The 25,351-nt window shown below is 40.1% G+C and overlaps 2 protein-coding genes across 3 annotated transcripts in view; one reads left to right on the forward strand and one right to left on the reverse strand.

Moving 5' to 3' along the window:
• Nucleotides 1-1,987: 1,987 nt before the first annotated feature.
• Nucleotides 1,988-25,351, reverse strand: part of LOC139974521 (transmembrane protein 214-B-like) — a 36,528-nt gene continuing 13,164 nt past the window's right edge. Inside the window, exons 8-17 of the mRNA XM_071981729.1 lie at nt 20,279-20,380; nt 20,060-20,099; nt 18,788-18,889; nt 17,786-17,926; nt 14,485-14,598; nt 4,934-5,051; nt 4,669-4,765; nt 4,192-4,360; nt 3,214-3,428; nt 1,988-2,815 (exon numbers count right to left, since the gene is read on the reverse strand). Of these exons, the coding sequence (XP_071837830.1) occupies nt 2,806-2,815; nt 3,214-3,428; nt 4,192-4,360; nt 4,669-4,765; nt 4,934-5,051; nt 14,485-14,598; nt 17,786-17,926; nt 18,788-18,889; nt 20,060-20,099; nt 20,279-20,380 (1,108 nt within the window). The 3' untranslated portion in view covers nt 1,988-2,805. The remainder of the gene's footprint in view (nt 2,816-3,213; nt 3,429-4,191; nt 4,361-4,668; nt 4,766-4,933; nt 5,052-14,484; nt 14,599-17,785; nt 17,927-18,787; nt 18,890-20,059; nt 20,100-20,278; nt 20,381-25,351) is intronic.
• LOC139974519 (uncharacterized) lies at nt 5,277-11,734 on the forward strand. Of its 2 annotated transcripts, none has more exons than XR_011795501.1 (2): nt 5,277-11,468; nt 11,634-11,734. XR_011795501.1 is itself a non-coding variant. In XM_071981724.1 (2 exons), the coding sequence occupies exon 2, from the start codon at nt 5,865-5,867 to the stop codon at nt 11,124-11,126; it is 5,262 nt and encodes a 1,753-aa protein (XP_071837825.1). In that variant the 5' UTR covers nt 5,277-5,508; nt 5,674-5,864; the 3' UTR covers nt 11,127-11,734. The 2 variants fall into 2 exon arrangements, 1 of the variants encoding a protein (XP_071837825.1); XM_071981724.1 differs by having other exon boundaries at nt 5,277-5,508; nt 5,674-11,734.

Here is a 25,351-nt window from a genome sequence, read left to right on the forward strand (position 1 = left end):
GGGGAGAGAATGGTCTGTAGGGGTGCTTTCGACACTATCTAAGCGGAGCGCCGCCACAGGTTGGCGCGGAGTGTACAGAAATTGTTTTGAGTAAAGATACTCCCTAGATCGCCGGAAATGACCCTTTCCGGGCCTTGCTAATTTGCAGATAAACGAAGAATAAATAGGTGTCATCGCCATTTGTCAGAAAATTGCACCAACAAAATGTGACAAATGTCAATAGGTATTTGAGAGCGCAATAAAAAAGTCAATAATCGCGAATAAGTACAAAAGTGGAAAAAAAGCTGAAAAGGGCGCCAGCAGTCCATTTGAGTCCGTCAGGGGGCATCCGCCCCCTCTGACTGTATGGACGCTCCGCCACTGGTAGGTGCCCGAAAAATTCTCAGCATATTGCCCAAATTTTCACCAAAAAATTTGAAAAACACACTGCAAATTATTATTCTTTCAGTAGGTGCCCGAAAAAATTCTTGGCATATTGCCCGAATTATTCACCAAACAACTTGAAAAACACACTGCAAATTATTCTTCTTCCAGTAGGTGCCCGAAAAATTCTCAGAATATTGCCCGAATTTTCACCAAAAAATATGGTTGGGGGGCTGCAGCCCCCCCGCCTCCTATGCACTTAACTATAGTGGAATGACAACCAAAAACTATATAGGTATGATATCTACATATTAGGGTAGTATGAAAGGTCGAATCCTGTATACCTGATACCCCAGTGTCTCATCCCATCTGCCCTATGCAATGAACGAGTTCAGTGGCGTAGGAAGGTACTTTTGAGTGGGGGGGCTGAAGACTGATGGCCGGCCTGGGGGAGGGGTCTAAGGGGAGGGTGTGTCCCCCGCCCCTTTGGATTTTTTTTGCATTTCCAGGTGGCCTCAGATGCAATTTGGTGCAATATAGCACACTTCAACCCACCCACTCCATTTTGTATATAATTTTGCATGATCACCTGGCCTTAGATGCAATTTGGTGCTCCTAATGAGATTTTTTTCTCATTTGGAAATGAAAAAGGGGTTTTCTGACTTGCGAAGCAGGGGGGGGGGGAGCGGAATGATGCTTCCGCCCCTCCATATTTTTTACGAGGGGGCTTGCACCCCCCAGCCCCCCCCCGCCAGTTCCTACGCCCTTGAACGAGTTGATAGTGTACAAATTGTATCTGTTAAGAAATATCAAATTTAATGTAGCAGTTGCTAAAGCAAATAGTCTAAGAGGGCTTTGACCGCACACCCCCACCACAGATGCCAAGCCCCACCCAACACTTGATCCCATTCAACAAGGATAAATCCACATAGAATCCTACATTGCAATTACTTGATGCTAATAATAGCTCTAACCTGCTTCGCCAGTTGCCCCCTTCCCCTCCCTTGTGCCCCTCACGATGGTTTCAAATATGAGTGAAGCTTGTAAAACTTAGGTAATATTCTACACGGACTCATTTCAGATTATACACTAATATATATGTAATATTCTACACTGTTTTTGTTTTAGATTCACAGTTTACCACTTTGCAACATCATGAATGCTTTGAAACGGTTCCTATGCTGTACGATGTTTAGACTGTTTATTAAATTCCCACACACATTACTGGGACCGTGAAAGCTGTACGCGGACACCCTAACCACTAGGCTATGGATGCTGATTGTATGTCCAGAGCGGGAGGTCCGAGTTTGAATCCCGGTGGAGGCTGGAAGTTTTTTCACTGTTCTTGATTTTCCAACTCATTACGATTTCAATTATATATATATATATATATATATATATATATATATATATATATATATATATATATATATATATTCTCTCTGCTGACTTCCATTTGATTTTTAGTAGTCATAATATCCCACACAAATCTGTATAGTTTGATACTGACAGATATTGTAATGGTCATATATGCTGATCACTAATTGTTGGTCCGAGGACTTCATTTATAATAGTTACAACAGTAAATACTCAAACTCTGAAAGAAGAAAACGTGAGATACCTAACTTTGTAAACTGTGTTTTATTTCCCAAGAATGCTTGAACATTTATCAATTGTCCAGAAAAAAATAAAGGCAATAAAAGTGGAATGTTGACCAAAAGTTGCAAGAGTAAGTCCTGCAATCATACACCAATCATTATAATTCCGTCCAATCATGGATGTTTACACCACTTAGCATGTCCATAATTTTCCCTTTAACTTGGGAGGGTAAGCAAGAAGACAATAAAATACTTTGTAAATTTTAGTATTAAGCAAATGAGTTCTATTCATAGACATTTTGATTTAATTCCATGTAATGTTAGCTAGAGGCAGCTTGATGTGGATTGTCTGGACAAAACTGGACACTTAAACCTCTTATAATATAGACAGAACATGAATAGCATACTCCAAATATGGTCCTAATAGTATTGACCATTCACTACCCTTGATATGAACCCATTACCAATGTCTTATTACACTCAAGACCAAGATGCACCTAGTATGTGGACTTGCATTCTTCTACCGACACATCAATGTGCTCTCTGCTTTAATCCATTACTTTACTGAGTTTACATATAATATGCGAGGTGAGCTGTCTCAAATTATATAAAGAAAGAAATACTGACTTAACTTATCAAACAATGTAGAATTTGTTGCATCTTGACTTTTAACATTGCAAATGGTGGAAGCTTTACTTTTAAATGAAAACAAACAGCAACATAAAAATGTAAGTACTATGTCATTTATTTGAGTATTTTTGGTTGGTTTTATTGTTGACATAGCACACCAGCTTTGTCCCCAGAATGGAGGAACAGCCAAGCTGGATTTTGGCCGATTTTATGGTCACGTTGTCCTGAAAGAAGAAGACAGAACATGGATTAGTGAAATGATGTGTTATGATGGCCGTGTTTCTCTACTTAGATCCAGAACACTGGTAACACAATAATAACCACAACATTCAGTAACTCATGTTATGATTGTTAAGCTTAGTTTGCCTTGTCTATCCATATAATTAATGATAATATCAGCCTACAACCTGTCTCCTGTGTGCAAAGTAGCTTTTACTGGTACATGACTCCATTGCTACCTAGCTGGCCCTGGGTTGGAAGAGTCACTGGTTAGAGGGGGACAAGTGATAACATAATAACTAAATATAATATGACACTGCTATTGATACGGTATGGGAGATAGTCGGGTGGACATGGGCATATGATGATGAAGCTATTATTCATTAACACGTAGCAGACTCACCCCACTGATGTTTTCAGCCAGAGCCATGCAGATGAAATGGCTGGTTCAACTGATTCCCAGAAAATGATGCTGTAGAATGAGAGAGTTTCCCAGGCCTCTACAAGATATGGCAGGATCACAACAAGAACTGAATCAGTCAGAGATGAGATATAGTTCCAAGCCACAGTAAGGTTGTCCTGTACAGCAGCTAGTACAATGGGAGCTTTGGTCTGAATCTACAGAGATAAATAATTATGATTGCTTTAAAAACAGAGAACTATAAAGTAACATTCATCTATCCAACCCATTTATATAACCGTAACCTCTTTGTATCAATTCATGATACTTACCTAGTTTTCAAACACTTTATGCTACTACCCAAGTTTTTCAGCACTTTATGATACTACCCAAGTTTTATGGAACTTTCTGATACTACCCAAGGTTTTATAGCACTTTATGATACTACCCAAGTTTTATGGAACTTTCTGATACTACCCAAGGTTTTATAGCACTTTATGATACTACCAAAGGTTTTATAGCACTTTCTGATACTACCCAAGGTTTTATAGCACTTTCTGATACTACCCAAGGTTTTATAGCACTTTCTGATACTACCCAAGGTTTTATAGCACTTTCTGATACTACCCAAGGTTTTATAGCACTTTCTGATACTACCCAAGGTTTTATAGCACTTTATGATACTACCCAAGGTTTTATAGCACTTTCTGATACTACCCAAGGTTTTATAGCACTTTATGATACTACCCAAGGTTTTATAGCACTTTCTGATACTACGCAAGGTTTTATAGCACTTTATGATACTACCCAAGATTTGATAGCACTTTATGACACTACCCAAGTTTGTATAACACTTAATAATATTACCCAAGTTTGTATAACACTTAATGATACTACCCAAGTTTGTATAACACTTAATGATACTACCCAAGTTTTCAAATGAGTTAATGATCCTGATCTAGCTTTTGTAGTCACACCTACCCACTGAAGCAGGATTGGCAATTGTTGTTGCAAATAGACAATGGCAGGCTGTAAGAGTTCCAGTACTTTCAGTCCGATCCACTCTAGTTTCTGTACTAGCAGTCTCAGGTACGGCCCACAGAGCTCACAAACCTTGGCATAGTACAGCGGGATGTTGATTGCTAACCAACTGAAAGACACAAGATGTAAAATACTTCATCAACAAGCCTTCAAAATACAAAGTTACATTTGGTGGACTTTTTGGGCATCTCAACCAGAGAAATGCTACATGTACTCATAAAGAAAAACGGCTAAAAGCTTTGAAGATTAATCGTTTTGTCTGAGACATTTTCTTTATTCTTTCCACACTACTAATCATTGTAACATTACACACAATTTTGATATCCATCTGGAAAAGGAATGTACAAAATGTAAAAATTGTGATTATAAATATGTCACACTGAGCCTCAACTTTGTTGAGGGCTATTCAATGGTTACCTGAACGCTATTCCACTGTACAGGGTAATTTTAGTCCAGGCTTGCTTCAAGACGTGAGATATGCCAGTCTTCTGCATAAACTGATACGTCACAGAGTCTGTAAATGTAACAAGGAATAGTACTTAAGCACACATCTTATTATAGGTTAATGTATTCATTTAATGGTAACAGATCAGTCTTGATAATGGAGCAAACACCACATAAATGGAAGAAACAAAACACAAAGAACTACAGGATATTAAACGCATAAGTCATAGTTACTTACACTTGAAACCCTCATGTAAAATCAAATCAATAACAAAGGCTGTCACCAACAGGAAGAACACAGTCAAGGCCACTGGTCGCCATGGGAACCTCTTCTTCTCCATTTGCTCCAAGAGGAACTAAGAGACAAGCCAGAGGTACAATGTTGTTATCAAAGCAGAACAAGACATCTAGATATCATCTTGAGACTGAGTAACTTCCATGAACTTTACCTCTTTAGTACCTGGTGAAAGTAGAGCCATCTGGTGTACACCTTTAGGCATGGGATGTAGCCAAAAGGAACATATTACAATGTTTGCATGCATGCAGTTGTGCAGTAGTCATGTCCATTATGGGATCTGTGTAAACGCGCTCACACGATGTGTTGTTTGTGTATTGTTACGAAGTGTGCGTCATGTAAAGTTGCAGTGCTACTGCGCGTGTGCGTGTTTGTGCGAGTGTGCGTGAGTATGTGTTTGAAATTTGTTGTTTTCGTTGGTTCTGTCTTTACGTTCATTTACCGTAATTTGAGTTCAGTCGATATCAAGAACGTATTGAAGCAAGAAGTATTTTCCAGTGTTAAACCAAAGATTTTATGTAAGTTGTGTTTTTATTGATATAACGTTGTATATTTGTTGCATACATGATTATTTATTCTGTATGATTTGGATTTATGTTTTTATTCTTCAATAATTGACTTATTCATTAATCGATTTCCTGATTGTTTAATTACAAACGTATGTTTCGTTTTTATTTATTTAGTTATCAGACTGACAGATTGACAGATTAGCAGATTAACAGATTAAAAGATTACCAGATAGTTACCAGATATCAAAGCTAATAAACCACGAATCGACTCAACATTTCTTCTGCGTTGAATAATCTTTGGATTACAGGAATACGGATTAAAGAAATCTATATTGATTTACAGTAAATAAAATCTATAATTGAAGATGTCAACGGACGAGGCCCTTACGATGAAGACGCTGCTAATACGGCGCAGGAATAAGAAGGGGACCTTGACTAGAGCAATTAATTCTATTTCTACTCTCATTAGAGAGGACGCAGGAGTAGACTCTGTGAAGGAACTCTTAGAGAAAGCGAATAAAATTTTAGAAGCAATAGAAGAGGCCCATCAAGCTGTGATTGAAAAGCTTTTGGAAGAAGATAAGTTTATTTTGGAAGAAGAATGGATGGCGGACGTAGTCAGCAAGTTCATCGCCGTAAAGATCGAAGTCGAGAGGTATGTAGACCTCAGCAGAAAAGGGCCCGAGAGGATCTCAGAAGCTCCCGAAGGCGACGAGGAAAAGAGGTTAACCGACAATGATGATAACGGTATTTTTACTAAGAATAGTAACGTTAGTCATTGTGTTAGCTCTAAGGAAGTTAATGATATTACCGATGGTAATAATAGTAACGTAGACATGAAGAATGGTGAAGGTCTTCCACATTTAAGTTCAAATAGGTATAGTTCTAGTTGTGATTCCAACTATGTATTCGGGTTTAACGAACTCAAATTGGCATTAGAGTTACCGAAGGCTGAGGTATTTGAGTTTAATGGAGACCCCACAGATTATTGGTACTTCATAACCAATTTCGAAGTTAACGTGGCAAGTAAATTGAGCGGTGATGCCGCGCGTTTGCAGTATTTGCTGCAGCTATGTAAAGGTAAAGCGCGTTTCTGCATCGAAAGTTGCGCGCTTCTAGGTGACGAAGGTTACGAAAGCGCGAAGGCAATTTTGAAACGTCAATTTGGTCAACCGCATCTGATTCTGAATTCTTTGATGAGTAAATTGGTTAGTCGCAAATCGATTAAGGCTAATGACGGAGAAAGCTTGTGGAAGCTCATATCCGAAATGCAGAGGTGTTACGTTACCTTAACTCAGATGGGGTATGTAAATGACCTAAATTCAACAAGTAACCTTCTTAAGATTCACAGTTTGTTACCTTTTTATCTTCAAACTGGGTGGGCAAATGTCGCCCAAAAGATACATGAGAGTAGAGAACCAGAATTTAATGACCTTCTATCGTATCTGACAGGTCAAGCTGAAATTTCGTCTAACATGTTTGGTAGGAATATAGGCAAGTCGAGTAGCGTAGTGAGTGACGAGAAACCTCGCGTGAAATCTAATTTTATGAAAGGTAGATCTCTTAAGTGTTTTGCCTGTGATGATGATCATAGGATTTTTGACTGTGAGTCGTTCTGCAACATGAGTTACAACCAGAGGCTAGACATTGTTAGGACAAAGAGGTTGTGTTTTAGGTGTCTATTTCCTGGTCATTCGGTGGCTAAATGTAGAAGGGATACCGTTTGCACTTTTTGTCAGTCTAACAAACACAATGATCTACTTCATCCTCCACCCAATCAAGAGAATATCTCTGTTATGTCAAACACTGCTGTTTGTGGTAGTAACGTTTTCTTGAGAATTCTGCCGGTTACAGTGACCGGTAACAATGGTAATCGGGTGCATACCCTGGCTATTTTGGACAGTGGGTCAGACACTACTCTGTGTTCAGAATCCCTTAGGAAGAAGTTGGGTGTTAAGGGAAAACCGACGTCTTACACGTCTTCGACGGTTAACGGAGTCGAACCTAAGATCGGTTCAACATTTGATATTACCGTTAAAGGGGAGAATGAAAGTAATGATTTGTCAATAACTGCTCTTTCTGTTCCAAAACTACCCAATAGTGATGATAGTGTCCCCTCTGCTCGTGACCTCAACCGGTGGCAACATTTGAAACTTATTCCCTGGGGGGATATTTCAAGATACAACCTTGAGCTACTAATAGGGGCGGATGTTCCGGAAGCATTTTGGGTTATGGATGAGAGGCGTGGTGGAACGGGGGATCCGTATGGAGTAAAAACACCCCTTGGTTGGTCTGTTATGGGTCCTACAGGTTTCAGTGGTCGTAGCGATAGAAAGAACATCCATCGTATATCTTGTTGCTCGAATGGAGAGATCTTAAGTTTACTTAAAAGTTCTTGGTCTGTAGACGATGCGAGTATTGGTGAAGGTGATTCTGTCCAAGACAAGAGAGCCAAAGGTATATTAGAATCTACTGCCTCACTTACTAGTGAAGGTCACTACCAGATAGGACTTCTGTGGAAGGACGATTACCATTTCTTGCCTTCCAATAAACCGTTAGCTGAATCACGTCTAAGAAACATAAAACGTAAGCTATTAAGAGACAATGTAATGCGTCAAAAGTATACAGAAACCGTAGAAGGTTACATTGCGAAAGGTTATACCGAACGGGTTCAAGGTGAAGGTAAGGCTGGCAATGTTTGGTATCTGCCTCACCATCCAGTTGTTCATCCCCACAAAGACAAGGTCAGAGTAGTCTATGATTGTGCAGCGAAGTGGAGGGATACTTCATTAAACTCGTGTTTATTGAAAGGCCCAGACACGATAAACAGTCTCGTGGGTGTTCTCCACAGATTTAGGCAGCAGCGAATTGCACTAGTTGCTGACGTAGAGGCAATGTTTCACCAAGTGCAGGTGATAAGCGAAGACCGCGATGTCTTCAGGTTCTTGTGGTGGCCTGGCGGTAATCTAGAAAGTGAACCGCTTGAATATAGAATGACGGTGCATCTCTTTGGTGCCACGTCAAGTCCAGCTTGCGCCGGCTATGCGTTACAGCGCACGGCCAGGGACAACGAGTTACATAATCAGGACATTGTAGGTAAGAAAGCCATTCAGTTCATAAGGAACAACTTCTATGTAGACGATCTTCTGGCTTCAGTCGATGATCCAACTGTTGCAATAGAAGTTGTGGAACGCATTAGAAGTATTTTAAGTAAGGGCGGCTTTAGACTCACGAAGTGGGTTAGTAACGATCGTGCCGTTCTCCAAAGCATCCCAGAGTCCGAAAGAGCTCCAAATTTACGTAATAGCCTGGAGACTCTTCCAACTGAGCGAACACTGGGAGTGAGTTGGAATGCCGAAAATGACAATTTCCTATTCAACGTGTCGTTGCCCGACAAACCCTTTACAAGGCGAGGGTTATTGTCAATATCAAGCTCGATCTTTGACCCATTGGGTTTTGCTGCTCCCTTTGTTGTCATTGCTCGGTGCCTCTTACAAGATATTTGTCGCAAAGGGTCTGATTGGGACAAACCCTTGACGGACGAAGAACTTGTGACATGGAAGAAGTGGCTTCAAAATGTTCCTCTTCTTTCATCTATACAGATCCCTCGTTGGCTACAGTTAGATAACGCACAGCGCGTCCAGCTTCACGTGTTTTGTGACGCATCTCAGAGAGGATATGCTGCAGTGGCATACCTCTGCGTGATAGGTGCTGACAGTGAAGCAAGCTGCTCATTCATTCAAGGAAAGGCCAAAGTCAGCCCAATGAAGCCCGTGTCTATTCCTAGGCTCGAGTTAATGGGCGCGGTTCTTGCAGTGACGTTGTACACGTCGATCAAACAAGAGATTAGGTTTGATCTCGATGATGTTATATTTTGGACGGACTCAATGATTGTCCTTGGGTACATTCGCAACGAGGATAAGCGGTTTAAAACCTTCGTTGCGAACCGAGTGTCCAAGATTCATGATTTGTCCTCTCCAAATCAATGGAGACATGTAGGCTCCAAAGAAAACCCAGCCGATGATGGCTCGAGGGGTACGTATGATTTAGGAACGTGGCTCTCCGGCCCAAGTTTCCTTTCGAAGAAAGAAAGCGCATGGCCTTCACTGAAACATGATGATATTGATTTGTCTGGAGACACAGAAATAGGAAAGTCTGTTGTTCTTAATGTAACTACTTTAGTTAATGATAATTTTTCTGAGCAGTTAATCTCCAGGTTTTCATCGTGGACCAAGTTAGTCAAGGTGTTAGCTTGGGTCTTTCGCTTTGTTAATAAGTGTAGAGGTTCATTGGCAGCAAGTGGCATAAATCTGTCTGTATCAGAAATCGAAGCGAGTGAAACTACCATAATTTCGTGGGTCCAAAAATCGGCGTTTAAATCCTGGCAGCGTGACCAGCGATTATTTAAACTCAAACCCATTCTTCTTGGAAATGTACTTAGAGCGGGGGGTCGTCTCGACAATGCTGATTTGGGAAATGACGTTAAGCACCCAATTATCTTGCCCCCTAGGGGAGCAGTAGTCACACTCATTATTAGATATTATCATGAGTCGGTAGGTCATGGTGGTTTGGCCATGACGTTAAGTGCCATTCGGCAAAAGTTTTGGCTACTGAATGGTCGAACAGCAGTGAAGAGTGTAGTAAGTAAGTGCGTTATTTGTCGTAAGATCCTTGCACGGCCTTCTTGTCAGATAATGGCCACATTGCCTTTGGAGAGAGTCTCCTCTGACAAACCTCTTTTTAGTTTTGTCGGCGTGGACTATTTTGGGCCATTCGAAGCGAAAAGAGGTCGCTCGACCGTAAAGAGGTTCGGTTGCATTTTTACTTGCTTGTCCTCCAGAGCTGTTCATTTGGAAGTTTGTGAATCTCTGGATGCTGATTCCTTCCTTAATGCTTTCAGACGTTTTGTAGCAAGAAGAGGTCAGCCAGTTAAGATTTTTAGCGACAACGGCTCTAATTTCCAAGCCGGCGAGAAAGAGTTGAGAAATGCCTTTAAAGCTATGAATAAAGATGATGTAGAAGCCTTTTTTCATAGTAAAGGTTGTGAGTGGCACTTTAACCCTCCTACAGCCAGCCATTTCGGAGGAGCATGGGAAAGGCTTATCAGGTCGGTTAGAAGGATTCTAAGAGGCGTCCTGAGGCAGCAAACGGTCACTGATGAGGTTCTTACTACTGTACTAGCTGAGGTTGAATCTATTCTCAACTCAAGACCTCTCACTGACTTCTCCTCAGATCCAAAAGATGAGGAGCCTCTTACTCCAAACCACCTGCTTTTGATGAGACACGGGCCTGACACCCCAGTTGACGCAGGAGTCTCTTACGGCCGTAAAAGATGGCTTCAAGTACAGTACCTTGCTTCTTTGTTTTGGAAGAGATGGCGGAAAGAATATCTGCCTCTCCTCCAAAAACGCCATAAGTGGAATGTTCCGAAAGAAAATGTTGTCGTTGGGGACATAGTTCTCCTCACCGACGAAACAATTCCACGCGGAAAATGGCCTTTAGCTAGAATCATTTCAGTTTTCAAGAGTAGCGATGGGAAAGTAAGAAGCGTTGAGGTTAAGGTTCGTAATAAAATACTCAAAAGACCGATTACGAAATTGTGTATTGTAAAGAGAATGTCTGATTAGTCTCATTGTTGATTTTTCTTTGAATATATATTACTTTGTCTCAGTGTACTAAATTGTTTGATTGGTTGTAAATGTGTGTGAAATCCATATGATTTAACAGGGGGGAGTGTAAACGCGCTCACACGATGTGTTGTTTGTGTATTGTTACGAAGTGTGCGTCATGTAAAGTTGCAGTGCTACTGCGCGTGTGCGTGTTTGTGCGAGTGTGCGTGAGTATGTGTTTGAAATTTGTTGTTTTCGTTGGTTCTGTCTTTACGTTCATTTACCGTAATTTGAGTTCAGTCGATATCAAGAACGTATTGAAGCAAGAAGTATTTTCCAGTGTTAAACCAAAGATTTTATGTAAGTTGTGTTTTTATTGATATAACGTTGTATATTTGTTGCATACATGATTATTTATTCTGTATGATTTGGATTTATGTTTTTATTCTTCAATAATTGACTTATTCATTAATCGATTTCCTGATTGTTTAATTACAAACGTATGTTTCGTTTTTATTTATTTAGTTATCAGACTGACAGATTGACAGATTAGCAGATTAACAGATTAAAAGATTACCAGATAGTTACCAGATATCAAAGCTAATAAACCACGAATCGACTCAACATTTCTTCTGCGTTGAATAATCTTTGGATTACAGGAATACGGATTAAAGAAATCTATATTGATTTACAATCTGTACATGCACATGTCTGAATGCAGGTGTGCAGTAGTCATGTCCATTTGCGATCTGTATATGCACATGTCTGAATGCAGGTGTGCAGTAGTCATTATCCATTATGCGATCTGTACATGCACATGTCTGAATGCAGGTGTGCAGTAGTCATGTCCATTATGCAATCTGTACATGCACATGTCTGAATGCAGGTGTGCAGTAGTCATGTCCATTATGCGATCTGTACATGCACATGTCTGAATGCAGGTGTGCAGTAGTCATGTCCATTATGTAATCTGTACATGCACATGTCTGAATGCAGGTGTGCAGTACTCATGTCCATTATGCGATCTGTACATGCACATGTCTGAATGCAGGTGTGCAGTAGTCATGTCCATTATGCGATCTGTACATGCACATGTCTGAATGCAGGTGTGCAGTAGTCATGTCCATTATGCAATCTGTACATGCACATGCCTGAATGCAGGTGTGCAGTAGTCATGTCCATTATGCGATCTGTACATGCACATGTCTGAATGCAGGTGTGCAGTAGTCATGTCCATTATGTAATCTGTACATGCACATGTCTGAATGCAGGTGTGCAGTAGTCATGTCCATAATGCAATCTGTACGTGCACATGTCTGAATGCAGGTGTGCAGTAGTCATGTCCATTATGCGATCTGTACATGCACATGTCTGAATGCAGGTGTGCAGTAGTCATGTCCATTATGCAATCTGCACATGCACATGCCTGAATGCAGGTGTGCAGTAGTCATGTCCATAATGCAATCTGTACGTGCACATGTCTGAATGCAGGTGTGCAGTAGTCATGTCCATTATGCGATCTGTACATGCACATGTCTGAATGCAGGTGTGCAGTAGTCATGTCCATTATGCATTCTGTACATGCACATGCCTGAATGCAGGTGTGCAGTAGTCATGTCCATAATGCAATCTGTACGTGCACATGTCTGAATGCAGGTGTGCAGTAGTCATGTCCATTATGCGACCTGTACGTGCACATGTCTGAATGCAGGTGTGCAGTAGTCATGTCCATTATGCGATCTGTACATGCACATGTCTGAATGCAGGTGTGCAGTAGTCATGTCCATTATGCGATCTGTACGTGCACATGTCTGAATGCAGGTGTGCAGTAGTCATGTCCATTATGCGATCTGTACATGCACATGTCTGAATGCAGGTGTGCAGTAGTCATGTCCATTATGCGATCTGTACATGCACATGTCTGAATGCAGGTGTGCAGTAGTCATGTCCATTATGTGATCTGTACATGCACATGTCTGAATGCAGGTGTGCAGTAGTCATGTCCATTATGTGATCTGTACATGCACATGTCTGAATGCAGGTGTGCAGTAGTCATGTCCATTATGCGATCTGTACATGCACATGTCTGAATGCAGGTGTGCAGTACTCATGTCCATTATGCGATCTGTACATGCACATGTCTGAATGCAGGTGTGCAGTAGTCATGTCCATTATGCGATCTGTACATGCACATGTCTGAATGCAGGTGTGCAGTACTCATGTCCATTATGCGATCTGTACATGCACATGTCTGAATGCAGGTGTGCAGTAGTCATGTCCATTATGCGATCTGTACATGCACATGTCTGAATGCAGGTGTGCAGTAGTCATGTCCATTATGCGATCTGTACATGCACATGTCTGAATGCAGGTGTGCAGTAGTCATGTCCATTATGCGATCTGTACATGCACATGTCTGAATGCAGGTGTGCAGTAGTCATGTCCATTATGCGATCTGTACATGCACATGTCTGAATGCAGGTGTGCAGTAGTCATGTCCATTATGCGATCTGTACATGCACATGTCTGAATGCAGGTGTGCAGTAGTCATGTCCATTATGCGATCTGTACATGCACATGTCTGAATGCAGGTGTGCAGTAGTCATGTCCATTATGTGATCTGTACATGCACATGTCTGAATGCAGGTGTGCAGTAGTCATGTCCATTATGTGATCTGTACATGCACATGTCTGAATGCAGGTGTGCAGTAGTCATGTCCATTATGTAATCTGTACATGCACATGTCTGAATGCAGGTGTGCAGTAGTCATGTCCATTATGTAATCTATACATGCACATGTCTGAATGCAGGTGTGCAGTACTCATGTCCATTATGCATTCTGTACATGCACATGTCTGAATGCAGGTGTGCAGTAGTCATGTCCATTATGCGATCTGTACATGCACATGTCTGAATGCAGGTGTGCAGTAGTCATGTCCATTATGCGATCTGTACATGCACATGTCTGAATGCAGGTGTGCAGTAGTCATGTCCATTATGCGATCTGTACATGCACATGTCTGAATGCAGGTGTGCAGTAGTCATGTCCATTATGCGATCTGTACATGCACATGTCTGAATGCAGTAGTCATGTCCATTATGTAATCTGTACATGCACATGTCTGAATGCAGGTGTGCAGTAGTCATGTCCATTATGCTATCTGTACATGCACATGTCTGAATGCAGGTGTGCAGTAGTCATGTCCATTTTATGGAGATGTCTGCATTACACACATATTCCATTGCCAACCCAACAGGTCCCTCCAAATTTGAACCTGACAACATACAATACAATCTAATATTATTTCTGAACCTAAGACTACGTAAAGGACTCAAACTTTACATAGTCTCTCCCTCTCTACACAATGTTCTTACCTTACAGGACTTCCTGCAATTTTCAAAGTCCTTCTTGCCTCCACGCTTCTGAGCTAGCTCTTCGTTTGTGAGACTAAAGGCTCGAATCGTTTCATGGAATTGAATTTGTGGAAGCTTACAGAGAAAAGAAAACAAAAAAGACATTTTAAACCTGAATCAAGATGTGCAGAGAACTTTCTTGAACCACACTGAAGCTTTGTTATAATAAAAAGTATAACAAACTCCAAATGGGAGATAACAAGAATCAGGTCAGATTTGGTTATCAGTTAACTACACTTTTTGGGTGATTTAAACATGGACCTACTTTGTAGAATTTGCACATTACATTGGTTTGTGTGAGTGAACCTAGTGGAGAGTGGAACAGTTTTGTCATTTGAAAGGCAATGAACAGCTTTACATAATTAGATCTATGCAGTCTACTGTACTGCTGTATTTGTGTTGTGACTCATACTGTAAACTAAGATTCATTCACTCCTGTTGTAAGACAAATGAACTACTAGTGTAGTTGTGATGTGACTCATACTGTAAACTAAGGTTCATTCACTCCTGTTGTAAGACAAATGAACTACTAGTGTAGTTGTGATGAGACTCATACTGTAAACTAAGCTTCATTTACTCCTGTTGTAAGACAAATGAACTACTAGTGTAGTTGTGATGAGATTCATACTGTAAACTAAGCTTCCATCACTCCTGTTGTAAGACAAATGAACTACTAGTGTAGTTGTGATGTGACTCATACTGTAAACTAAGCTTCATTCACTCCTGTTGTAAGACAAATGAACTACTAGTGTAGTTGTGATGAGACTCATACTGTAAACTAAGCTTCATTTACTCCTGTTGTAAGACAAATGAACTACTAGTGTAGTTGTGATGAGATTCATACTGTAAACTAAGCTTCATTCACTCCTGTTGTAAGACAAATGAACTACTAGTGTAGTTGTGATGTGACTAAATACTGTAAACTAAGCTTCCATCACTCCTGTTGTAAGACAAATGAACTACTAGTGTAGTTGTGTTGTGACTCATACTGTAAACTAAGCTTCATTCACTCCTGTTGTAAGACAAATGAACTACTAGTGTAGTTGTGATGTGACTAAATACTGTAAACTAAGCTTCATTCACTCCTGTTGTAAGACAAATGAACTACTAGTGTAGTTGTGATGAGACTCATACTGTAAACTAAGCTTCATTTACTCCTGTTGTAAGACAAATGAACTACTAGTGTAGTTGTGATGTGACTAAATACTGTAAACTAAGCTTCCATCACTCCTGTTGTAAGACAAATGAACTACTAGTGTAGTTGTGTTGTGACTCATACTGTAAACTAAGCTTCATTCACTCCTGTTGTAAGACAAATGAACTACTAGTGTAGTTGTGATGTGACTAATACTGTAAACTAAGCTTCATTTACTCCTGTTGAAAGACAAATGAACTACTAGTGTAGTTGTGTTGTGACTCATACTGTAAACTAAGCTTCCATCACTCCTGTTGTAAGACAAATGAACTACTAGTGTAGTTGTGTTGTGACTCATACTGTAAACTAAGCTTCATTCACTCCTGTTGAAAGACAAATGAGCTACTAGTGTAGTTGTGATGAGATTCATACTGTAAACGAAGCTTCATTCACTCCTGTTGTAAGACAAATGAACTACTAGTGTATTTGTAATGTGACTCATACTGTAAACTACGCTTCATTCACTCCTGTTGAAAGACAAATGAACTACTAGTGTAGTTGTGTTGTGACTCATACTGTAAACTAAGCTTCCATCACTCCTGTTGTAAGACAAATGAACTACTAGTGTAGTTGTGTTGTGACTCATACTGTAAACTAAGATTCATTCACTCCTGTTGAAAGACAAATGAGCTACTAGTGTAGTTGTGTTGTGACTCATACTGTAAACTAAGATTCATTCACTCCTGTTGTAAGACAAATGAACTACTAGTGTAGTTGTGATGAGATTCATACTGTAAACTAAGCTTCATTCACTCCTGTTGAAAGACAAATGAGCTACTAGTGTAGTTGTGATGTGACTAATACTGTAAACTAAGCTTCATTCACTCCTGTTGAAAGACACATGAGCTACTAGTGTAGTTGTGATGAGACTCAAACTGTAAACGAAGCTTCATTTACTCCTGTTGAAAGACAAATGAGCTACTAGTGTAGTTGTGATGAGACTCATACTGTAAACTAAGCTTCCATCACTCCTGTTGTAAGACAAATGAACTACTAGTGTAGTTGTGATGAGACTCAAACTGTAAACGAAGCTTCATTTACTCCTGTTGTAAGATACATGAGCTACTAGTGTAGTTGTGTTGTGACATCATAAAGCTTCCATCACTCCTGTTGTAAGACAAATGAGCTACTAGTGTATTTGTAATGTGACTAATACTGTAAACTAAGATTCATTTACTCCTGTTGAAAGACACATGAGCTACTAGTGTAGTTGTGATGAGATTCATACTGTAAATGAAGCTTCATTTACTCCTGTTGAAAGACACATGAGCTACTAGTGTAGTTGTGATGTGACTCATACTGTAAACTAAGCTTCATTTACTCCTGTTGAAAGACAAATGAGCTACTAGTGTAGTTGTGTTGTGACTAATACTGTAAACTAAGATTCATTTACTCCTGTTGAAAGACACATGAGCTACTAGTGTAGTTGTGATGAGATTCATACTGTAAACGAAGCTTCATTTACTCCTGTTGTAAGATACATGAGCTACTAGTGTAGTTGTGTTGTGACATCATAAAGCTTCCACCACTCCTGTTGTAAGACAAATGAGCTACTAGTGTATTTGTAATGTGACTAATACTGTAAACTAAGATTCATTTACTCCTGTTGAAAGACACATGAGCTACTAGTGTAGTTGTGATGTGACTCATACTGTAAAGTAAGCTTCATTTACTCCTGTTGAAAGACAAATGAGCTACTAGTGTAGTTGTGTTGTGACTAATACTGTAAACTAAGATTCATTTACTCCTGTTGAAAGACAAATGAGCTACTAGTGTAGTTGTGTTGTGACTAATACTGTAAACTAAGATTCATTTACTCCTGTTGAAAGACACATGAGCTACTAGTGTAGTTGTGATGAGATTCATACTGTAAACTAAGCTTCATTTACTCCTGTTGAAAGACACATGAGCTACTAGTGTAGTTGTGTTGTGACTAATACTGTAAACTAAGCTTCATTTACTCCTGTTGTAAGACACATGAGCTACTAGAGTAGTTGTGTTGTGACATCATAAAGCTTTTCCTGTTGTATAGAAGTAGCTGAGGTAAAAAGTATGCATGTAACTCACCGTACTGTTTATTTTGGACCAGGTCTCCACCAGATGTTTGAGGAGGATACTGGACTGAGCCATATGGGAGACATACATCTGCCTCCATCCACTCAAACAAAGAGACCCAGTACTCAGGCAGTATAATAGCCCCTTCAACAGCTGTAGAAATAATAACATCAAATCATGAATATCTATCTGTTGTATGTGGGTGAATGTTCTTCTCACTGTGGATTCAATGTTTGTTATTCGCCTTTCTAATTCCAATGTTACTGTAAATATGTGACACATTTATCAGACTATGACAGATAATTGAAAACAACAATACTAACATAAACTTTAAACACTGTGAGATGAAAATTGACCACAAAAACTGCACTACCCTGCTTGCACTGATTGAAGGATGACAAGAACAAGTTAAATCAACTACCTGAATACTTACAGGAGTTTTATTAGAGACCCTCTCAAACATCTTATTTCTAAAGTCATCCAATAAGTAAGTAAGTAAGTAAAACTTTATTGCTCCATAAAATCGGAAATTTCGATACTTGCACTATATAAGAAATACAAAACTATATATAAAACTATATTCATATTACAATTAATAACTAAAGAAGGTAAGATCAAGTTAAATATTACAAGACAGAGAGCCTACCCATCCAAGGACTAGGCAACCACCTAACGACTCAAATTGCTGTTGTAAAGTTTTATTGCAAGAGGGATAAATGAATTGAGGTACCGGTTAGTCTTAAGTTGAGGAAGTCTTATTCTACCAATGCCCCTATCTATTAATCTGTCATGGAGTTGATCATGAAATAACTTTTTCCATTCTGACCTATCTCAGAAGAATGCTTGACATACCTCAGCACATCTTATTTCTAAAGTCATCTAATAACATGGTATATTTTATTCTGACCTAACTCAGAAGAATGTTTAATATACCTCAGCACATCTTATTTCTAAATCATCCAATAACATGGTCTATTTCTGTTCTGACCTAACTCAGAAGAATGTTTAACATACCTCAGCTTTGTAGTTGTCTGGGCAGTCCTTGGTCAGCCTGGTCAAGTACGAGGGGAAGAACTCGCTGAGGCTGGAAGATGGATCTGTACCGTAGGCAATATTCTGTATCGAACCAGAGAATAAGGAAGGCATAGAATAATTTGTCAGAAGCATAAGGAATGCATAGGGTACATTGTCAGAAGAATAAGGAATGCATAGGGCATCTTGTCAGAAGAATAAGGAATGCATAGGGCATCTTGTCAGAAGAATAAGGAATGCATAGGGCATCTTGTCAGAAGAATAAGCAATGCATAGGGCATCTTGTCAGAAGAATAAGGAATGCATAGGGCATCTTGTCAGAAGAATAATGAATGCATAGAGATCTTGTCAGAAGAATTATGAATGCATAGGGTTCCATGTTGGAAGAATGAGGAATGCATAGGGTATCTTGTCAGAAGAATAAGGGATGCATAGAGATCTTGTCAGAAGAATAAGGAATGCATAGGGTTCCTTGTCAAAAGAATAAGGAATATATAGGGTATCTTGTCAGAAGAATAAGGAATGCATAGAGATCTTGTCAGAAGAATAAGGAATGCATAGGGTTCCTTGTCAGAAGAATAAGGAATGCATAGAGGGTATGTGCAGCCCTCAAGCCAGTCTGGGGCATAGGGGGCTTCCCCTCCCCCCCCATGTATACAGATTATTGTGCCCCCACCACCATCTGAGTTCATGTGTACAAAATTCAACTCAGAATTCCTGGCTTCTGGTCTGTCTATGTTTCACATCCATCATAAGGAAAACTGCCAGCATTTTTCAATAGCTTTTCCAAAAATTATGCCTTAAAATCTATGATCATTATTTAAATTGACATATTATTTAGAGATGAGGATCTATCATGCTAGATATTAACCATAATTGAATGTCAATTAAACTCCACGGTTATTACCATATTTTGAGAAAAAAAAACCCTCAGTACTTCAGCTTTAATTAAGGGATCTCTATCAGCAAATGAATTTGTTTAAGTTGAAAAACCATTGAAAAATTTATAATTCAGGCTAAACTCCTGCAGTTATTACAATATTTTTGAACATACCTCAGTATTTCAGATTTAAGTTAGGGATCTCTATCAGCAAGTGAACTTGTTTAATTGACAACTTTATAATTCAAGGCTAAACTCCTGCAGTTATTATAATATATCTGAACAGATCTCAGTACTTCAGCTTTAATTTAGGCATCTCTATACCAGCAAATGAACTCGTTTAATTGAATCCAGTTCAAGGCTTTCCAGCTTACCTTCAACTTTGGATATAGTTTCAGCAAGGTCTTTTGCAGGCTGAAAGGACAAGAAAATTATTTGATGAGAGTTTATTATACACCTGAGTGGTAGATATGGAGTAGAGACATGAAATTAAGGAGCCTTAACCATTCAGCATAGTGGCACAGTAGTATTAAATTATATAAAAAATATAATATAATATAATAAACAGGAAAAAGAGAAAATAAAGTACTCACTTTGGAGGCAGGGTAACATTAGATGTAAATATCACATCCAGCAGAGGAAAGAACTCAGATGGTCCAAAGACTGAATTAGCCTTCTGCTTGTCAAGTTTACCACTGGAAGAAGAAAAAAAACACTTTACACAGCATGTGAGACACAAAATGGTAGTACCAAGGGGGTGGGGAGGGTGGGGGTGGTGGGATGGGGCTTTGTCCCCCAATTAGGATGATTGCCCCCTTATTTTGGTACAATAAACTAACAAAGTGCTACACTTTCCAGTCACTGTAGTAGGTCAGGAACATAGTTCAGTTAGTCACTGTAGTAGGTCAGGAACATAGCTCAGTTAGTCACCTGTAGTAGGTCAGGAACATAGCTCAGTTAGTCACCTGTAGTAGGTCAGGAACATAGCTCAGTTAATCACTGTAGTAGGTCAGGAACATAGCTCAGTTAGTCACTGTAGTAGGTCAGGAACATAGCTCAGTTAGTTACTGTAGTAGGTCAGGAACATAGCTCAGTTAGTCACTGTAGTAGGTCAGGAACATAGCTCAGTTAGTCACTGTAGTAGGTCAGGAACATAGCTCAGTTAGTTACTGTAGTAGGTCAGGAACATAGCTCAGTTAGTCACTTTAGTAGGTCAGGAACATAGCTCAGTTAGTGACTGTAGTAGGTCAGGAACATAGCTCAGTTAGTCACTGTAGTAGGTCAGGAACATAGCTCAGTTAGTGACTGTAGTAGGTCAGGAACATAGCTCAGTTAGTCACTGTAGTAGGTCAGGAACATAGCTCAGTTAGTGACTGTAGTAGGTCAGGAACATAGCTCAGTTAGTCACTGTAGTAGGTCAGGAACATAGCTCAGTTAGTTACTGTAGTAGGTCAGGAACATAGCTCAGTTAGTGACTGTAGTAGGTCAGGAACATAGCTCAGTTAGTCACTGTAGTAGGTCAGGAACATAGCTCAGTTAGTCACTGTAGTAGGTCAGGAACATAGCTCAGTTAGTCACTGTAGTAGGTCAGGAACATAGCTCAGTTAGTCACTGTAGTAGGTCAGGAACATAGCTCAGTTAGTGACTGTAGTAGGTCAGGAACATAGCTTAGTTAGTCACTGTAGTAGGTCAGGAACATAGTTCAGTTAGTCACTGTAGTAGGTCAGGAACATAGTTCAGTTAGTCACTGTAGTAGGCCAGGAACATAGCTCAGTTAGTCACTGTAGTAGGTCAGGAACATAGCTCAGTTAGTCACTGTAGTAGGTCAGGAACATAGCTCTGTTAGTTACTGTAGTAGGTCAGGAACATAGCTCATTTAGTCACTGTAGTAGGTCAGGAACATAGCTCAGTTAGTCACTGTAGTAGGCCAGGAACATAGCTCAGTTAGTCACTGTAGTAGGTCAGGAACATAGCTCAGTTAGTTACTGTAGTAGGTCAGGAACATAGCTCATTTAGTCACTGTAGTAGGTCACGAACATAGCTCAGTTAGTTACTGTAGTAGGTCAGGAACATAGCTCATTTAGTCACTGTAGTAGGTCAGGACATAGCTCAGTTAGTCACTGTAGTAGGCCAGGAACATAGCTCAGTTAGTCACTGTAGTAGGTCAGGAACATTGCTCAGTTAGTTACTGTAGTAGGTCAGGAACATAGCTCATTTAGTCACTGTAGTAGGTCACGAACATAGCTCAGTTAGTCACTGTAGTAGGTCAGGAACATAGCTCAGTTAGTTACTGTAGTAGGTCAGGAACATAGCTCATTTAGTCACTGTAGTAGGTCAGGAACATAGCTCAGTTAGTCACTGTAGTAGGCCAGGAACATAGCTCAGTTAGTCACTGTAGTAGGTCAGGAACATAGCTCAGTTAGTTACTGTAGTAGGTCAGGAACATAGCTCAGTTAGTTACTGTAGTAGGTCAGGAACATAGCTCAGTTAGTCACTGTAGTAGGCCAGGAACATAGCTCAGTTAGTCACTGTAGTAGGTCAGGAACATAGCTCATTTAGTCACTTTAGTAGGTCTGGAACAGCTCTCAGTTAGTTACTGTAGTAGGTCAGGAACATAGCTCAGTTAGTCACTGTAGTAGGTCAGGAACATAGCTCAGTTAGTCACTGTAGTAGGTCAGGAACATAGCTCAGTTAGTGACTGTAGTAGGTCAGGAACATAGTTCAGTTAGTCACTGTAGTAGGTCAGGAACATAGCTCAGTTAGTCACTGTAGTAGGTCAGGAACATAGCTCAGTTAGTCACTGTAGTAGGTCAGGAACATAGCTCTGCTAGTTACTGTAGTAGGTCAGGAACATAGCTCATTTAGTCACTGTAGTAGGTCAGGAACATAGCTCAGTTAGTCACTGTAGTAGGCCAGGAACATAGCTCAGTTAGTCACTGTAGTAGGTCAGGAACATAGCTCAGTTAGTCACTGTAGTAGGTCAGGAACATAGCTCATTTAGTCACTGTAGTAGGTCATGAACATAGCTCATTTAGTCACTGTAGTAGGTCAGGAACATAGCTCAGTTAGTGACTGTAGTAGGTCTGGAACATAGCTCAGTTAGTTACTGTAGTAGGTCAGGAACATAGCTCATTTAGTCACTGTAGTAGGTCAGGAACATAGCTCAGTTAGTCACTGTAGTAGGCCAGGAACATAGCTCAGTTAGTCACTGTAGTAGGTCAGGAACATAGCTCAGTTAGTCACTGTAGTAGGTCAGGAACATAGCTCATTTAGTCACTGTAGTAGGTCACGAACATAGCTCAGTTAGTCACTGTAGTAGGTCAGGAACATAGCTCAGTTAGTTACTGTAGTAGGTCAGGAACATAGCTCATTTAGTCACTGTAGTAGGTCAGGAACATAGCTCAGTTAGTCACTGTAGTAGGCCAGGAACATAGCTCAGTTAGTCACTGTAGTAGGTCAGGAACATAGCTCAGTTAGTTACTGTAGTAGGTCAGGAACATAGCTCAGTTAGTTACTGTAGTAGGTCAGGAACATAGCTCAGTTAGTCACTGTAGTAGGCCAGGAACATAGCTCAGTTAGTCACTGTAGTAGGTCAGGAACATAGCTCATTTAGTCACTTTAGTAGGTCTGGAACATAGCTCAGTTAGTTACTGTAGTAGGTCAGGAACATAGCTCAGTTAGTCACTGTAGTAGGTCAGGAACATAGCTCAGTTAGTCACTGTAGTAGGTCAGGAACATAGCTCAGTTAGTCACTGTAGTAGGTCACGAACATATCTCAGTTAGTCACTGTAGTAGGTCAGGAACATAGCTCATTTAGTCACTGTAGTAGGTCAGGAACATAGCTCAGTTAGTCACTGTAGTAGGTCACGAACATATTTCAGTTAGTCACTGTAGTAGGTCAGGAACATAGCTCATTTAGTCACTGTAGTAGGTCAGGAACATAGCTCATTTAGTCACTGTAGTAGGTCACGAACATATCTCAGTTAGTCACTGTAGTAGGTCAGGAACATGGCTCATTTAGTCACTGTAGTAGGTCAGGAACATAGCTCAGTTAGTCACTGTAGTAGGTCAGGAACATAGCTCAGTTAGTGACTGTAGTAGGTCAGGAACATAGCTCAGTTAGTTACTGTAGTAGGTCAGGAACATATCTCAGTTAGTCACTGTAGTAGGTCAGGAACATAGCTCATTTAGTCACTGTAGTAGGTCAGGAACATAGCTCATTTAGTCACTGTAGTAGGTCACGAACATATCTCAGTTAGTCACTGTAGTAGGTCAGGAACATAGCTCAGTTAGTGACTGTAGTAGGTCAGGAACATAGCTCAGTTAGTCACTGTAGTAGGTCAGGAACATAGCTCAGTTAGTGACTGTAGTAGGTCAGGAACATATCTCAGTTAGTCACTGTAGTAGGTCAGGAACATAGCTCATTTAGTCACTTTAGTAGGTCTGGAACATAGCTCAGTTAGTTACTGTAGTAGGTCAGGAACATAGCTCAGTTAGTCACTGTAGTAGGTCAGGAACATAGCTCAGTTAGTCACTGTAGTAGGTCAGGAACATAGCTCAGTTAGTCACTGTAGTAGGTCACGAACATATCTCAGTTAGTCACTGTAGTAGGTCAGGAACATAGCTCATTTAGTCACTGTAGTAGGTCAGGAACATAGCTCAGTTAGTCACTGTAGTAGGTCACGAACATATTTCAGTTAGTCACTGTAGTAGGTCAGGAACATAGCTCATTTAGTCACTGTAGTAGGTCAGGAACATAGCTCATTTAGTCACTGTAGTAGGTCACGAACATATCTCAGTTAGTCACTGTAGTAGGTCAGGAACATAGCTCATTTAGTCACTGTAGTAGGTCAGGAACATAGCTCAGTTAGTCACTGTAGTAGGTCAGGAACATAGCTCAGTTAGTGACTGTAGTAGGTCAGGATCATAGCTCAGTTAGTTACTGTAGTAGGTCAGGAACATATCTCAGTTAGTCACTGTAGTAGGTCAGGAACATAGCTCATTTAGTCACTGTAGTAGGTCAGGAACATAGCTCATTTATTCACTGTAGTAGGTCATGAACATATCTCAGTTAGTCACTGTAGTAGGTCAGGAACATAGCTCAGTTAGTGACTGTAGTAGGTCAGGAACATAGCTCAGTTAGTCACTGTAGTAGGTCAGGAACATAGCTCTGTTAGTCACTGTAGTAGGTCAGGAACATAGCTCAGTTAGTCACTGTAGTAGGTCAGGAACATAGCTCATTTAGTCACTGTAGTAGGTCACGAACATAGCTCAGTTAGTCACTGTAGTAGGTCAGGAACATAGTTCAGTTAGTCACTGTAGTAGGTCAGGAACATAGCTCAGTTAGTCACTGTAGTAGGTCAGGAACATAGCTCAGTTAGTCACTGTAGTAGGTCAGGAACATAGCTCAGTTAGTCACTGTAGTAGGTCAGGAACATAGTTCAGTTAGTCACTGTAGTAGGTCAGGAACATAGCTCAGTTAGTCACTGTAGTAGGTCAGGAACATAGCTCAGTTTGCACAAAAAAGCCAAATCTGGCTTGAAATCAACAACCCTCTTGAAAATCTGTGAATGTACACCCCTGTTTATTTTAAATGTATGCTTAGTCACAATTTTAAATTTCATGCAAAAATTAATATTTGGTCCACCAGTGAAATGTGGGATGTG

This window comes from Apostichopus japonicus, chromosome 9 (genome assembly GCF_037975245.1).
Source record: "Apostichopus japonicus isolate 1M-3 chromosome 9, ASM3797524v1, whole genome shotgun sequence".
NCBI lineage: Eukaryota > Metazoa > Echinodermata > Holothuroidea > Aspidochirotida > Stichopodidae > Apostichopus > Apostichopus japonicus.